The following is a 15,882-nucleotide window of genomic DNA, read 5'->3' as shown; positions in this document are numbered from 1 at the left end:
ATAATCTGACAGGAATAGGATGTCATTTCAAGTTCTCAAATAAGGGTGTTCCTTATCAAAATGCTTTTATTTTAGCAAGGAGACAAGGAGACCTACCAGCAAGAAAATAGGGGGTTCAAGGTTGAGGGGAGAGAGGCATTCAGGTAAGGATGGTGACACTGGGTATAGAAAGAAATGGATGAACCAGAGAGCTACATCAAAGGACAAATCCAAATGACTCTGCTCCTGCTTCTCGGGGTCTTACGGAGAAAATCCCACAGTCCCACAGATCAGAGCCTCTAATAAATTCAGGATCTCCAACTTTGGAAAATCACCCTCTCCCAATCCTTACAAGTAGCTATTTCAAACTTCCACCTCCTCAAGTTTCTTTCATCACTACTTCTTCCTTTATCTCAGCAGCTGCCACATCTGTCTTCAGAGAAAATAGTAGTAATGTGAGAATTCCACCAACTTCTTGGGCCCTCTCCAGATGCCCTTAGGGACATCCTCACATCTTGGTCATCCCAGTAGATGAGGCATCTGTATCTCCTGTCCAAGGTCCACCTTCCCACCTTCCTGTAAGTTCCATGTACCCAGGGCCTAGCTATGGCCATCTTGCCTGTCACTGTACACTTTGTATTTTGCACACTACCTGGCATATAGCAGGTGTTAACTATTAACACGTTGGTTGAATAAATCTGTCCTCTTTATCTCCTACTTACAAGCTTTATTCCCTGGGTCTTCAAATCCTTTCTCCTTCCTCTATTTTTAACCTTTCCTTTTTTTACTGACATTTTCCCCTCAGCATCTACACATGCTCAAGTATCTCACATGATTAAAAAAAAAATTCTCAACTTTCCTCTGATCCTTGTCTGTATTTAGCCATCTCTCCATTTCTTTCTTCCCTTCACAGCTAAACTTCTAGAGTCAACTAGAATTGCTGTATGCATTTCCTTCTACTCATTCACTTCTCAATCATATTATTATTTTTTTGCCCCCATCAACCCACTGAGATTGTTCTCATCAAGGCCACTAATGACCTCTTCGTCACATTCAATGAACAGTTCTTCAGACTTTATCCTTTTGCCCTCCTTATGGCATTTGACCCTACTGGCCCCTCCTTCCTTGAAACACTCTCCTCTTTTGGCTCCTGGGTCCTTCTTTCTCTTGACAGAGACTAGGCGTTTAATAAAAATAGGTAGTCTTAAATGAATGAGTGACTTAACTTCTATTACCATGGCCTCTCTCTCAGCCTTGTCTGATCTCTCCGTATGTGCTGGTGTTCCCTAGGGTCACGTCCGTACCCATCTCTTCTTGCTTTACACATTCTCATTGGTCAAGATAACCCACACCAAACATTACAATAATGACTAATGTGCTGTTCCCCATAAAACCTAGCTATTCAACCTGGGTCTTTCTCCAGAGCTCTAAACTCACTTTTACAATTGTTTATTGGATACTTCCATATGGACTTGCCATAGGTCTTTACGACTTAGTGTAAAGACAGGAAGCTTGTCTTTTATCTTTGTATCCCCAGCACTTAGTGATAATGCCCAGAGTTTGGTTAATGGAGGAAGATATAAACGCATCAAAGATGTGAACTATTTCCAGCTACATCAGGCTGAAGTTTTGGTTGACTGCTTCAAATTGCACTGCATTTTCTTTTCCTGAAATGATACGAGTACTGATTTTAACCATGGTGCATCCTCAGTGAAACAGAAACATAGGAGTGTTCCCTTCTGCCTATTTTCCCAGATAACTGAAGTTTATCCAATTACGTGCAAAACATTTTCATTCTAACTGTTTCAAATAGGGCTTATTCAAAAAGGGATTATTAATCTCCTGTGGATTATACAGTGGAAAGAACATGACTGGGTGGTTAAGACCTCAATTGAGCTATTGGAGTATGGTTTTGGATAAATCACTTCTAAGGCTGAGTCTGTCATCTGTTTGAGCGGCCACTTTCCTTGCTTGCCTACCTCACAGGATCAAGTGAGATAATGCAGGTGAAATGTTTGGTAAATCCAAAAGTGTTTCACACATTTAAGATGCCACCATTTAACCAATTTTTTGCTTACTCAGAGGAAGCACCGTGAACTTAATTGTACAGGAAACCAGTGAGGATGCTGAAGGATAGAATATGCATGGTTAATACTGTTGGCTCCTCTTCTGTATGGCCACGAATGCTAGTTTTCATTTTTTTGTTTTCCTAGTCTCCTCTTTCGATCTCTGTGAATTCTCATTGTTATCCTGTTCTTGCTTCTAAAACCTCCTCTTTCCTCTTTTAATTTGCTGCTAATTATATGCTGTGGGTTTGGAGATTACTAAAAATGGGTATAGATTAAAAGAAAATCAAAGAGGGGCACCTGGGTGGCTCAGTCGGTTAAGCAACTGACCAGCTCAGGTCATGATCTCGCAGTTTGTGAGTTCGAGCCCCACGTCGGGCTCTGTGCTGACAGCTCGGAGCCTGGAGCCTGCTTCGGATTCTGTGTCTCCCTCTCTCTCTGCGCCTCCTCCACTCACACTCTGTCTCTCTTTCCTTCAAAAATAAATACACATTAAAAAATTAAATAAATAAAAGAGAAAATAAAAAAAAAGACTTGTCTATGAGTGAATTAAATGAACAATATTCCATGGGACTGTTGTGTTGCTACTGTTTCCCCCTTATCTCCTGCTTCTTGGGTGGGTTTTAAATTTATTCTTTCAGCCAATATTGACTGAGCAGGGTGTGTGAGGCACTCGGCAGGCACTAAGGCATCATCCCTGCCCTCATGGAGTTTACAGTCTAGTGGGGATGCAGTTAAAAAGCCACAAATTACAGTGAAGAGGGTAATTATAATAGGGGAGGTATACGGTTCAATAGCACTATGCATCAGAAGGGTGGTTTAGGGACTTGTGATGGCTCCACAGATTTGACTTTCCAGCTGAGACCCGAAGGCTGAGTAGAATTAAGTAGGCAGGGAAGAGGTGTGTGTGTGTGTGAAGAGTTCCAGGCAGAGACACAAGAAGGGGGAAAGTCTAGAACACAGAATGAGGTGGAAGGAGGGAAACAGCAATCACGCACGGTGAGTACTGGAGGAATTGAGACAATTACAACACAGCTGGAGCCCAGGACAAGGGACAGAGAGAGGTGAGCACAAGGAGCACACAAGAGGAGAAGCCGGAGAGGTTAGTGGGTAAGGAATTGGCAGAGAATTCTGGACTCAGAAAGTATTTGCAATTTCTTGTATTCACACATCTCTTATTTTCCAATTAGATTGCACATTTTTAAATGTTTATTTCTTTTTGACAGAGAGAGAGAGAGAGAGAGAGAGAGAGAGAGAGAGCGCCAGCAGGGGAGGGACAGGGAGGGGCAGACAGCACAGAGCCTGACGTGGCACTGGATCCCAGGAACCGTGAGATCATGACCTGAGCTGATATCAACAGATGGGCACTCAACCAACTGAGCCACCCAAGCACCCCAGATGGCACATTCCTTTTAAAAAGGACTCTCGGGGGGGGGGGGGCACCTGGGTGGCGCAGTCGGTTAAGCCTCCGACTTCAGCCAGGTCACGATCTCGCGGTCCGTGAGTTCGAGCCCCGCGTCAGGCTCTGGGCTGATGGCTCAGAGCCTGGAGCCTGTTTCCGATTCTGTGTCTCCCTCTCTCTCTGCCCCTCCCCCGTTCATGCTCTGTCTCTCTCTGTCCCAAAATAAATAAAAAACGTTGAAAAAAAAATTATAAAAAGGACTCTCGGGGAGCCTGGATGGCTCAGCGGGTTGAACGTCTGACTTTGGCTCAGGTTGAAGCCCTGGGTTCAAGACCTGCATCAGGTTCTGTGCTGAGAGCTCAGAGCCCGGAGCCTGCTTGGGCTTCTGTGCCTCCCTCTCTCTCTGCTCCTCCCCCGCTCACACTCTCTCTCTCAAAAATAAGCATTAACAAATAATAAAAAATAAATAAAAAGGACTCTCACTGTCCCTGTGATTTTGGTAGTATCACTGTCCCCAGAATGTATGATCAGTGAATTAATCAGAGCATACGGGAGCAGGACCCTGCCATGTTCATTATGAGGTAGAATTTACTGCCTCATCATCTTGTGAGGAAATGAGCCGGGAAGGCTTGGGAATCACCTAAGGCCCTTAATCTGCCATCGACTAGCTTTCGAATTTGGGGACAGGTTATTTCACCTCTTGAAGCCTCTCAACCATGGAGTCCGTGTCATGTGGATGGCTTCTATTCCGGAACTTCAATTTACTCTTCAACTTTTGCAAGCCAACCCACTTTCCAACCCTTCCCCTTCTGCTAGAACTTCTTGTAAAATCACCAAAGCCCAAGGTCTCTCATCAGGCCTCATCCTGTGCAAGCTATATGCCAATCCAGCGGGCCCTCCCTCCGCTAAAAACTTATTGGAGCCTCTAACCCATTCCCACTGAGCTAATGATTTCTTTCTCCTGATTCAAAATGCTGAATGTCTCCCCACTGCCCACAGAAGTGTGAACCCTTGAGCAAATCTGTTAAAGCCTACCATGATCTGCCTTTTCCTTCTCTCTCAAGCAACCTTCTTTCCTTCTCTCTCAAGCAACTTCTCTCTCAGCGCTTCCTGAGTATGCTCTACATTACCTTTAATTGTTGGATGGCTTATGGTTATCCCCATCATCTGGGAAGCACTTCTCCACCATCTCTGCCTCGTAAATAGTTGAATCCATTCTCCTCGTTCTGCCTTGTCAGCCCTCCTCTCAGAAATAATCTAAACATCTCTTTACTCTCATTATTCTTCCAATTTCTACTAAAGCTAATGACGTCATTTGACTTGCATTATAGTTACACTTGCTTAAGTTTATCTCCCTGTCCAGACTGTCAGATTCTTGATGGTAAACATTTGGGCCTCATTCAGAAACTGTCTTACCTTCATCCCTATAGCAGCTACAAAGCACCTTAAGTAGCTGCGTTTCCTGTAGTGGTTCAGTGCTGTGCTGACACCTGCTGGTCACATCTGGCTTGGTCGCCCTGGCCCCAGCACCTTCCTCTCTAGGGTTAAGGGCAGAGACAGTCCATGCCACCCCTTACCCAGGCAGGCACTGGAGGCCTATGCTCGTGATACCGCTGCCCCAAGCACCACCCTCCCCTGGAGACTCCAGGGACACGCTCACACCTGCTGGTCTCTGGTCTGCCTCTGGCATCTCCAGCCTAAGCTCAATTCAATCTTCAAAACCTTCCCCACTGACCCCTACTCCAGCAATTTGTACTTCATATCATTCCCAGTACCACAAAAATCGAAGATCTCAAGGAACTGGGCATCGAGGAAAGAAAGAAGCAAACAATTTGAGACCAGGGGATGTGCAATCCCTCCTCATGACCTCAAATCAAGGCTATTTCCTCCAGAATGCTTGGTATTCCTTTTAACCTTTGTTGTATTTCTGGGAGGCTCTTGGGCCACAGACCTTCTTAGAGACAGTGTGATGAACCGGAGGTTGAGCACCGAGTTGGTAGGCGGGGCTTCAGGGGTGGGGCCAAGCCAAAGAGCCTCTCACTTAGGAGCTTCTCCATTCTATCAGCTCTCCCGGGACACCCAAAGCAAGACTGGCACCAGTGCACGCAGCAGGTGAGGGGCCAGCAATGACAGGAGGGTAGTCTTTAGGGGTGGTGGTGGCAGAAAGGTCCCAGCCCTGCCAGCCTGAGCCTTCCATATCGTGAGACTCTCACTTGACAGAATTCTTGGGTCCCCAGCAGAAAGGTCCAACTCAGTTTTCCCTGGGGCAAGGATGCCTCAGAAAGAAAGACAGGGTTTGGGACAGTGTAGAGGCAGGGCCGAGGCATGGGGGTGATGTGGGTGTGCAACAGAGTATGGAGACATGTAAGGACGTCCTAGGAAACATGGGGGTAGACATAAGGGCCAGAGGGGGAGCTGGAGCAGAGGGTCGCAGGGCAGGACCCAGACAAGAGAAAAAGAGAGACTGAAACAGGGAGGGAGAGGACAGTAGAGCAAATGGGAGATAACAACGGGTGCAATGAAGAGCTGGGGAACAGGAAGGCCAAGGAGGAAGGCAGGCTCGCATGGAGCAATCTCCTCTTCCGGCTGTGGAGCCCGGGCCAGAAAACCCCAGGCAGGCCCAGGAGCAAAGCAGTTTTTCAGGCTCCCATTGAACCGGCACAGCTGGGGAAGAAACCCCTGCCCCAGTCAATAGCACCCATCTGCCCTGAGTCTTCAGGCTCCCATTTGGGTTTGGGGGAGAGGGCGAGGCTGCTCCTCACTGCGGTCACAGCCACATCCTGCAGCGCAGGGTAGGGGGAAGTAAGAAGCAAAACAACCAGAACCACGGGCGAAGACCACGGGGAGAGAACCCTGGATATATGCCAGTGATGTGCCACCAGGAGGGTCCTGGGGTCAGTCCCAGTAGAAGACTGCAGGCCTCCAGGACCGCCTGCCCCCTCCCGCCCTGGGGTGCTTGTTTCTCATGCTCACATGTGCATGGACCTCACTGAGAACATTCCAGGGAAGGAGGTTTCTTCGGATTATTTAGTTCAAAGCTCATTATCATTTGCTATAGCGACTTTGGCCAAGTTGCTTAATTCCTCTTAGCTTCAGTGTTCTCACCGTAAGACGGTGACACCGACCTAACGAAGGGTCGGGAAGACAATTCCCATAAAGTACTTGGCACATAGGTTCTCAATAAACGTTAGTTGTTATTTTTATTAGGACTCCTGAGATCCCCCACCCCCACCCCATTTCTTTACAGACAGTAGAGCACACGAGCTGACATGGGCTTTTGGGGCCAGAAAAACGGTGGCGTTTGACATTGGGTAAATTCTTTAAAGCGAGCTTCAGTTTGCTCAGCTGTAAAACAGAGAGTCATAGCCACACCTCATAGACACATGGCACACAGTCAGCGTCCACAAGGGTAGAATGATCAGCCAGGTAAGGCGGATCTTCTCCACTGTAGGGCAGCAATGGCCTACTTCCCCTTGAGACTTCACGTGTGAGGCCGGGCCCCTGTGAGCCTTCACTCCTCCAGCCAAAGCTATTACTGCTCCTCTGGATTTAGAAATCAAAATTTCCTACAGTACCACTTGAAAAGAAATGGGAACAGGCCTAGAGAACCGAGGGGGCCCAGGGGAAAAAGATGAAATGATGACAATGGGCAAGAAACCAGAGTAAGGGGGAAAAGCCATGTCTCTCTTTCTAAGGATGCCTGTGGCTGTCTTCTGGCGACTAACCACATGCCCCCACCACCCCCTTCCCCAGGCACTATGGAGTCCTTCAGCTCAAAGAGTCTGGCACTACAGGCGGAGAAGAAGCTACTGAGTAAGATGGCAGGTCGGTCCGTGGCTCATCTGTTCATCGACGAGACCAGCAGCGCGGTGCTAGATGAGCTCTACCGTGTTTCCAAAGAGTACACGCACAGCCGGCCCCAGGCCCAGCGGGTGATCAAGGACCTGATCAAGGTGGCGGTCAAGGTGGCCGTGCTGCACCGCAGCGGTTGCTTTGGCCCCGGTGAGCTGGCCCTGGCCGCCCGCTTCCGCCAAAAGCTGCGGCAGGGCGCCATGACGGCACTCAGCTTTGGCGAGGTGGACTTCACCTTTGAGGCTGCGGTGCTGGCTGGCCTGCTGACCGAGTGCCGGGATGTGCTGCTGGAGCTGGTGGAGCACCACCTCACACCCAAGTCACACGGCCGCATCCGCCACGTGTTCGATCACTTCTCTGACGCTGGCCTGCTCACCGCCCTCTACGGGCCCGACTTCACTCAGCACCTGGGCAAGATCTGTGATGGGCTCAGGAAGATGCTGGATGAGGGGAAACTCTGAGGGCCCTGGAACCCAGCACAAGCCACCTTGGCCAGAGAGCTGACTGAGGAAACAACCCGGAACGAGCTTTCTAACCCTGCTCATCTGCACTAATGCTTGTCAGTCCTCGGCTTCGTCTTTCCTAAGAGTGCTTTGGACTCTGAGACCACCCCACCCCCGAACTGCTGGTGGAGAAGAAGCAAAGCTGAGGGTTGAGGCCTCTCTCCCACTCCAGCCCCAGGACAGGAAACAAAGCTGCATGAAAAAGACGAAGTGAAACTTGGATCTCTATTTCCCCCATAAGGGACATTTGAAACAGGGAAGCCCCCTCCCCTGTGAACCAGGGTAAGAGGGCATAGCCCATCTAACCCGTCAGGGGACCCTAAAGACAGAAGTGGGAGTGGGGGCCCCTTAGAGCCATCCTAGACCTCCAGCTCCAAGTAGAGCCTGGATGGACACCAGAGGCTCTGTTCCAGAGTGCAGGAAGAAGGGGCTAGGGCAGGGGAGATTCTCACAGGGGAAATAAAACTACTAAAGCATGCACAGGGCTCAGTGTTTAATCTCTCCAGCTTCTTATACCTTATGACCATCACAGAGGTGAGGGAAAGAGAAACACCACTTATCTAGCCTCTCACCATTTCCAGACAGGAGACAGAGGCATAGTGCCAGTAGTATTGGGTTCCCTTGCCTACTGCTGCTTAAGAAACTCTAAAAAAAAAAAAAAAAAAAAAACAAAAACAAAACAAACCAGTACCACAGATCAGTGCTACAGATTGCAAATAAATACGCAGTGAGGAGCAAGGCATAGATCAACAGCGCTGGTGGGGAGGGAGTGTAACAAAGAAACTCCCGCACCAGCAAGTCTCCCCCAACTGTCCTCCTCCTCAAACTCCAAAGTAATTCCTCTGTCATCCCTTAGCCTCACACATGCTGAACAGAGGAGCAGGTCAGAAGGGTGAACTGGTGATGTGGAGAGTTCCAGTTCCTATGTTGCTGCTTTTTCTCAGAGCAAGAGTTATAAACAAATTATAGTGGACTGGTTGGTTAAGACTGAGCCCAAATTCTTTACATTGAGACTGGGGAAAAGCCCCAGCACGGTCTGCCATTCTCTGCAGAGGGGCTAGATCACGGATTGCCCCACCCTCAGTGACATGCTTGGCTAAGAAGGTGGGGAAGGTGGGGAGCCAGCGGGCATTGGCTTACTACTCCTGGGCTCCCTTCACCCCAGAGTTATAGAAATCCCATTTTTCAGTTATAAGAGGGAAACGTACGATACAGCAAATAAATACTACTTCAATATAGCACCAAATAAATTAGGTAACATAGTTGGAGACGGAGAGGAAGGAGGCTGGGGGCTGAGGGAGTCCTCGCCACCCTGTTCTAAGGCCAAGGGAAGGTAAAAGGGACGGGGAAGCAAACAGGGACGTAAAAAGAGCCTTTTGAATCTGAAGGACAGCTCTAGATTCAGACAAAGAACTGAGGAGGGGTCTGTTCCCCATCCTCTACTCTTGCCAATCAAGCTGCCCCGGGCCAAGGAACTCTAGATCAACGAGAAGGCTGGAACGAAGGCAGGAGGGAGGGAGGTGGGCCGGGAAACCGTGTTCTTGAGCCTCACCTCAGGCTCCTCTCCCCCTCAAGTTGCTACTTCAACATCTTGCTTCTCCCAATCATTTCTGGGGACATCAGAGTTTGAAGATTTCATCCTCCTGGTCCCGAAGTGTCCGGGTCCGAGAGGTCCGGGTCAACGGGACCGGACCTAGGACTGCTCGCTGCTGCATCCGAGGGGAACTCAGGTGAAGGCCTGACTCCTCCCCAGGTACCCTGCAGGTGAGGAAAGGGGGCAAAGTGACAGGTCAGGGGAAGAACCTGAGAAAGGGCCCACTGAAAAGGTATAGGGGAAGCTGTCCTCCTCTCCTAGTATACATGAGCTGCTTGCTCTCAGATGGAGTCTCGTTACCCTCTCTGTAAATTCTAACCATTAACGCTCCTTCATGGATCATCAGCCATAACAACACTCAACTATTTTACTCCAATGAGAATACAAAACCATTTCCCGCTGCTCTACCCGTCCCAGCAGCCATTGGCTCTGTCGTTGTTTCAGGGCCATCTGGGGGAAAGGCTTCACATCGCTTCTGCTAACACTGTGCTTACTTACTTGTGTGTCTGGTCAGGCAAGGCTGGAAGAATGAAGAAGTCTATGGAGGGGGCGTAAAAGGAACCATTCAAGACTCACCCACTTTCCCCCTTTTTCAGCTTCTGGGCAGCAGCCTTCTTTGACAGGCTGATCTGTGAATCAAGCTTCTTAAGGAAATCAGAGGCAGAGAGGTCATGGATGGGAGTGTGGGGTTCCCAGCCAGGTGTGGGAAGGGCTTCACCGTTAGCACGTCCTGAACCTGTTTCTCGTTTCTTCCTGTCAGCTGAGTGTGGCTGAACTTCATCCTTACTTGACTGTACTTCTTCCTCTCCCTCTTTCTCTTCCTCAGAATCCAAACCATTGAACAGGTCTCTGGGCTCTGTCAGGATGGGGATGTAGAGGGTTTTCTTCAGGAAGATGGAGTCATTAGTATAAAGGCGGTTTGCACGCTTAATCTGTTCCATCTTTAAAAAAAAGTCACCGCAATTAATGACAGTAGTAATGATCAATCTTCTATCTGTACAGCACCTCAGGCCTTTTAAAGTGATTGTACAGAGTCTTATTTGACCCTATAACAACCAAGCTAAAATACAGAGGGTTGATATTATTCCTATTTTATTTTTTAGGGTATTTATTTATTTATAATATGAAATTTATTGTCAAATTGGTTTCCATACTATTCCTATTTTATTGATCAGCGGTTTTCATACTTTTTGGTTTTAGGGTCCCTTTGCATTTTAAAAAACTATTGAGGAAAAAAAAAGCTTTCATTTATGTAGATTATAGCTATCAATACACGTTCTTATAAAGTAAAAGTGAACAAATTGAAAAATGTGTACTTATTTAAAAATAACCCATTGCATGTTAACATAAATATGCTAATGAAAAATAACTATTTTCCAAAACAACAACAAATGGAGCAAAAAGAGAGGCAGTGCTTTATATTTTTTCAAGTCAGTTTAATGTGTGACTTAACAGAAGACAACAGAAGATTCTCCTATCTGCCTTTACATCTGATGGGCTATAATATTACATGTCATGTAGCTTCTGAAAAATACAGTACACTTGTGAGAATGAGGATGAAAAAGACAAAGTCTTACTATCATTACTATGAAAGTAGTTTTGACCTTGTGGATCCCTGAAGAGTCTCATGCTGGGAACTTCAGTTAAAGATGAAGGAACTGAGGCTCAGACAGGTTGTTACTTGCCTAAGATTAACCAGCAAATTAATGACAAAGGTGTAATTCGAATTCTGGGCCTTTTTACTCCTTCTGGGAATGCTTTTCACACGAATATTAATAATTTTGCTGACCAAAGTATTTACTTTGTACCTATTTATCCATCACTGGACATAGTGTCTGGCATGACCATCCACTTGCCGCCCAAGGTAGAAACAAGGGTAGATGCCATCCTCAACTTATACTTTTCTTTTGCCACCCATACCCAGCTGGTCAACAAGTTACTGCAAAAAACGTCTCTTCCAGTCTTCCTCTCTCCATTTCTATGCATCTCCCCCTGCTGACATTGATATTTATTTATTTATTATTTATTTATTTATTGAGAAAGAGAAAGAGAGAGAGAGAGAGCACACGCAAGTGAGAGGAGGAGAGGGGCAGAGGGAAGGAGAGTGAGAATCTTAAGCAGGCTCTACACTGGGCTCCACACTGGACGAGGGGCTCAATCCCATGACCCTAAGATCATGGCCTAAGCTGAAGTCAACAGTTGGGCGTTCAACAGACTGAGCCATCCAGGCATCCCTGACATCTATCTTCCTAAAAAAAATTAATCTGATCAACCCACTACCCTGTGTATAAACTTCCTATGGCCCCCCATTGGCTCAGAGATAAAATTCAAATTAGCATTCAAGGATTCTCGATCTACCCCAATATGATGTCTAGCCTCATCTCTCTTTCTGCCATCTATACATTTTGCCATCCTGAACTTTTCATGTTTTTCAAACATTTTATGATCTTCCACACCTTTGTGTCTTTATCTGTCTGACACACTTCTCCACTATCCCCTTCTCTGCTGGGAAAACTTCCACTCATCAACTGTCACTCCCTCTGTGTCACCTTCTCCAGGACTCCCAAGGTACATTGTAAACATTGCCATGTAACACCTATCACCCTATTGTACTGTTATTCACATCTTTGCACATTTGTCTTGCCCAAACTCTGTGAGTCCTTTGAGGGCAGGGATGCTGTCTCTGTATCCCAAGGCACTCCTCAGCATGACACAAATTTGGCATACAGCAGAGGTTCATTAATGCTTTATGAGTAAATAAACTAGATAACAAAATATAGAAATCTCAGATGTAGTATATTAGTAAAAATCATATGCTATAATGTGTTTAAAATAAAATTGGATTAATCTGAACAATAAAAAAAGTTAAAATTGGCTTGCAGTTTTGTACTTTTATTTAGCCCAGTGTTTTGATGCTATTAATTTTATTTTGCCTAGACAGTATCCTAGGTCCCTTCTAGCTCCAAGATGCTATGAATTGTTCTGTGAATTTTGTTATTTTTTTATTTACTAGAAATTCCATATAAGGCCACATCATTCCACTTAAAAAAATTTTTTTTAATGTTTATTTTTGAGAGAGAGAGACAGAGTGCAAGCAGGGGGAGGGGCAGAGAGAGAGAGGGAGACCCAGAATCCAAAGCATACTCCAGGCTCTGAGCTGTCAGCACAGAGCCCGACACGGGGCTCAAACTCACAAGCTGTGAGATCATGACCTGAGTCGAAGTTGGAAGCTTAACCAACTGAGCCACCCAGGCGCCTGAACATCATTCCACTTTTTAACAGAATGTAACCAGGGGCACCTGGGTGGCTCAGTCAGTTGACTGTAGGACTTCGGCTCAGGTCATGATCTCACAGCTTGTAAGTCTGAGCCCCGCGACGGGCTCTGTGCTGACAGCTCAGAGCCTGGAGCCTGCTTCGGATTCTGTGTCTCCCTCTCTCTCTGCCCTTCCCCCGCTCATGCTCTGTCTCTGTCTCTCTCAAAAATTAAAAAAAGAAAAAAAAGAATGTAACTAAAGCCAAACTCCAGAGGAGTCCTAGACTGCTGAGCCACAGTCCACTGAGCTAGAAAGGCCACTAGAATCTAGTTATTTATTTCTTTTTTGAGAGAGAGAGAGAGAGAGAGAGGGTGCAAATGAGCGAGCGGCAGAGAGAAAGAGAGAGCGAGGGAGAAGCGGGGCTCACCTGAAGCAGGACTTGTGTTTTACCTGAAGCGGGGCTTGAGCTCACAAACCATGAGATCATGACCTGAGCCGAAATCAGATGCTTAACGACTGAGCCACCCAGGCGCCCCTAGAATCTAGCTGGTTTAACAGAGCAGTTCAAAGTGATGATTTTAGAATGAGACAACCTGGTCTGAATCTTAGTTCTACTAAGTAGACTTGTAATCTGTAGCAGGTTATCTTTCTAGGCCTTTCTTTCCTTATCTTTAAATATTTGGGGAATAGTTTTAGCCACCTCCTGAAGTCTTATGGAGATAATATATAGAGCTTGGCACACACTTTGTGTTAACACTAAGGTAGCTGGTGTTAGGTAACTACCTAGTGTTAGGTAGGTAATAACCTAGGTAATTATCATTATTTAATATACCTTCTGCATTTTACAAATGGTAAGGAAGCTGAGGGCCCAGACAGGTGAAGTGACTTATGCAGTCTCTCAGCTAGTAAGCAGCAGAATGAGGCCAGAACCTAGAACCCTTCACTAGGCTACAGAGCTTTTTTTGTACTCAGGAGGGGACAGGGCTGTAAGAAAACCTCCACATATAACCGATCTACAGTAGCACAGTTTCCTTCTTTTCACAGCTTCAGAGTCTCTCCTGGGATGCAGGAGCTGCTCAGTACTTTCATATCTCCTTCCTTGGTGTGGGCCATGGCCTCTACTTGAAATGTGGCTTTCCTAATCCTCCCAATCTCCACCTGTGGGAATCTTAGCCACGTTTTCATTAGTTCAAAAAAACCATCTATTAGCTTCTATGTGCTAGGGACTATGCCAGACTCTAGAGATATAAAACTGAAAGAAAATAGTTCTGTCCCTTAAGGAAAGCACAGATTATTGGAAAGACAAACACGCAAAAGGTATAAACAACTGAATTATAGGCTTGCAGAGAAGCTAGAGCAAGGAATTTCTAAGTGTTTCACGGCTCCTTAAAAACTGCACTTAATGTCCTCCCCTGCCTCCTTCCAAGTAAAAATTAATCTTCTTTTCTGATTTCCTACCCTTTATTAATACTTCTACAAAGTCACCACATTCTGTCACCTGCAATCCATATTTGCGTCCCTGTTCATTTCTCACTAGATTGCAAATTACAGAAGGGCAACAACAACACATTGTATTTATGTTTCTAAGAATGGTTAGCACAGCCGTTGAAACATACCAAGCATAGAAATGTTGGCTAAACTCAACAGGGTATGGAAAAAAATTCATCCATTTTAATGCGATGTTTCTTACACCTATCAAAGAGACCCCACGCGTGACCTGAAATGCCTGGTGTAGAGAGTACCTGTTTTGCACCAAGGAGGCCACCTTACTGGAAAGAAGAAGGCAGAGCACTGATGAGGTATAAAGACCCAGAAGAGAAAGACTTTAAAAACTTAGAACTAGAGGGATTAGAGTACTGGTCTCACAAAAACTCAGAACTAGAAACCAGCCCTGGACTGTTTGCTGTAAATGTTTAATCACTTGCAATTAAAACGTTTATGTGTGGTTAACAGTACAGGCCTTGGAGTCTGACAGACTTGTTTGAATTCCCACTCTAACACTCATTAGTTATTTGACCTTGATCACATTGGTTAACCAATCTAGGTCTCAGTTTCTTCATCTGTAAACAGGGGACAATACCTGTATGCTCGATAGGACTGTGAGAACCAAATGGGCTAATGTACATTGAAAGCCTCTAGGATAGAGACCGACATGATAAACAGAAGAAGCTCCTCTCCACTGGAGCAGTGGCACAAGATCTGTCCCAACCAGACAATGCAACATTGAGATGGGAAAACCAAAAGATAAAGGGTGGATCAGACCACAACAGAATTGGGACAATTTCAGGGGAAGCTGCCCAGAAGGGCCATGACATTCTCTTGAGGAATAAATCTCTTCTACATGGTTGCCTGCATCCCAGTCGTGGAAGACTCACCGTCACCCCGTATTTGAGTGCTAGTCCAGCCAGGGTGTCTCCGGGGGCCAGCTGATGCTCCAGGCGTCTTTCCCTCACCGGGGAGCAAGCCGACTGCACGAGGCTTCCGTAAGAACGAGCCCGGCTCCCTTGAAGCAGTCCCGACCCCCCAAGGGAGGCCTGTCTAGAGGGAGAAGCCATCTCCTGACCCTACCGACAGCCGGGGTTGCAACTAAGGGAGGCCCGGCTAAGCGCTCAATAGTGACGGGGCCGGGGTCTAGGAATGGATAGCCAGAGGATCCTTTTCCCTTCTGTCTTCTCTCCTAATTCTCCCGCCTCCTCCGGTACTACGCACCCCCTCCGCTCTCGCGTCTCCTCCCTCCAAGCCCCTTTCCCACAAATCTGTACCGTGAGTGTTCAGTCCCTACCCGTGTCTATCCTCAGGACCCCGCCGACTTTCGACCCCCGCCCCCCCGCCGCCACAGATCGCTACGCTAACCTCTGACCTTTGAACTCTAGTTACCTGCCTCCACACTCAGCTCAGTTTGCCCCCTTGTCGGACAGCCCCGACCTCCTGAATTCCCCCCACACCCTGGCTCCGCCCCGTCCTGGGGTTGGTCCACTAGTGTCAGGAATAAACCCGGCCCACCCCCGGTGGGCTGTCGGCCGGAGACTAGGCGCGTGATGAGTGCGAGAGCTCGTAGCACACTTTCCAATCCGAGATCCTCTAAGGCCCGCACAGCACCAAATCCGCCACACTCTCAAAATCAGTCTCCACATTTAGGTTCTTCCCCTGCAGACGCCCCGAATCTGTCAAGATGCGAGGGCTGGGCGGCAAGCTCTTTGAAAAAAAAGACTTCATTTCCCAAAATGCCCCG

The 15,882-nt window shown here is 47.0% G+C and overlaps 2 protein-coding genes across 2 annotated transcripts; one reads left to right on the top strand and one right to left on the bottom strand.

Annotated features, from left to right (window-relative positions):
* The first annotated feature begins 5,471 nt into the window (after nucleotides 1–5,471).
* On the top strand, nucleotides 5,472–8,280 carry TNFAIP8L2 (TNF alpha induced protein 8 like 2). The gene is made up of 2 exons (XM_047082547.1): nucleotides 5,472–5,559; nucleotides 7,201–8,280. The coding sequence occupies exon 2, from the start codon at nucleotides 7,206–7,208 to the stop codon at nucleotides 7,758–7,760; it is 555 nt and encodes a 184-aa protein (XP_046938503.1). The 5' UTR covers nucleotides 5,472–5,559; nucleotides 7,201–7,205; the 3' UTR covers nucleotides 7,761–8,280.
* Nucleotides 8,279–15,454, bottom strand: LYSMD1 (LysM domain containing 1). The gene is made up of 3 exons (XM_047082546.1): nucleotides 15,026–15,454; nucleotides 9,973–10,337; nucleotides 8,279–9,560 (listed from the first exon to the last, which is right to left on the bottom strand). Exons 1-3 carry the CDS (start codon nucleotides 15,203–15,205, stop codon nucleotides 9,422–9,424), a joined length of 684 nt encoding a protein of 227 aa, XP_046938502.1. The 5' UTR covers nucleotides 15,206–15,454; the 3' UTR covers nucleotides 8,279–9,421.
* Nucleotides 15,455–15,882: the final 428 nt, after the last annotated feature.

This window comes from Lynx rufus, unplaced genomic scaffold, assembly GCF_022079265.1.
Source record: "Lynx rufus isolate CCGP_SWC_20201006 ecotype Redwood Valley unplaced genomic scaffold, mLynRuf1.p SCAF_2, whole genome shotgun sequence".
NCBI classification, from domain to species: domain Eukaryota; kingdom Metazoa; phylum Chordata; class Mammalia; order Carnivora; family Felidae; genus Lynx; species Lynx rufus.
Note: the sequence above shows the minus strand (reverse complement) of the source record. Positions and strands in the feature narration are given on the sequence as shown.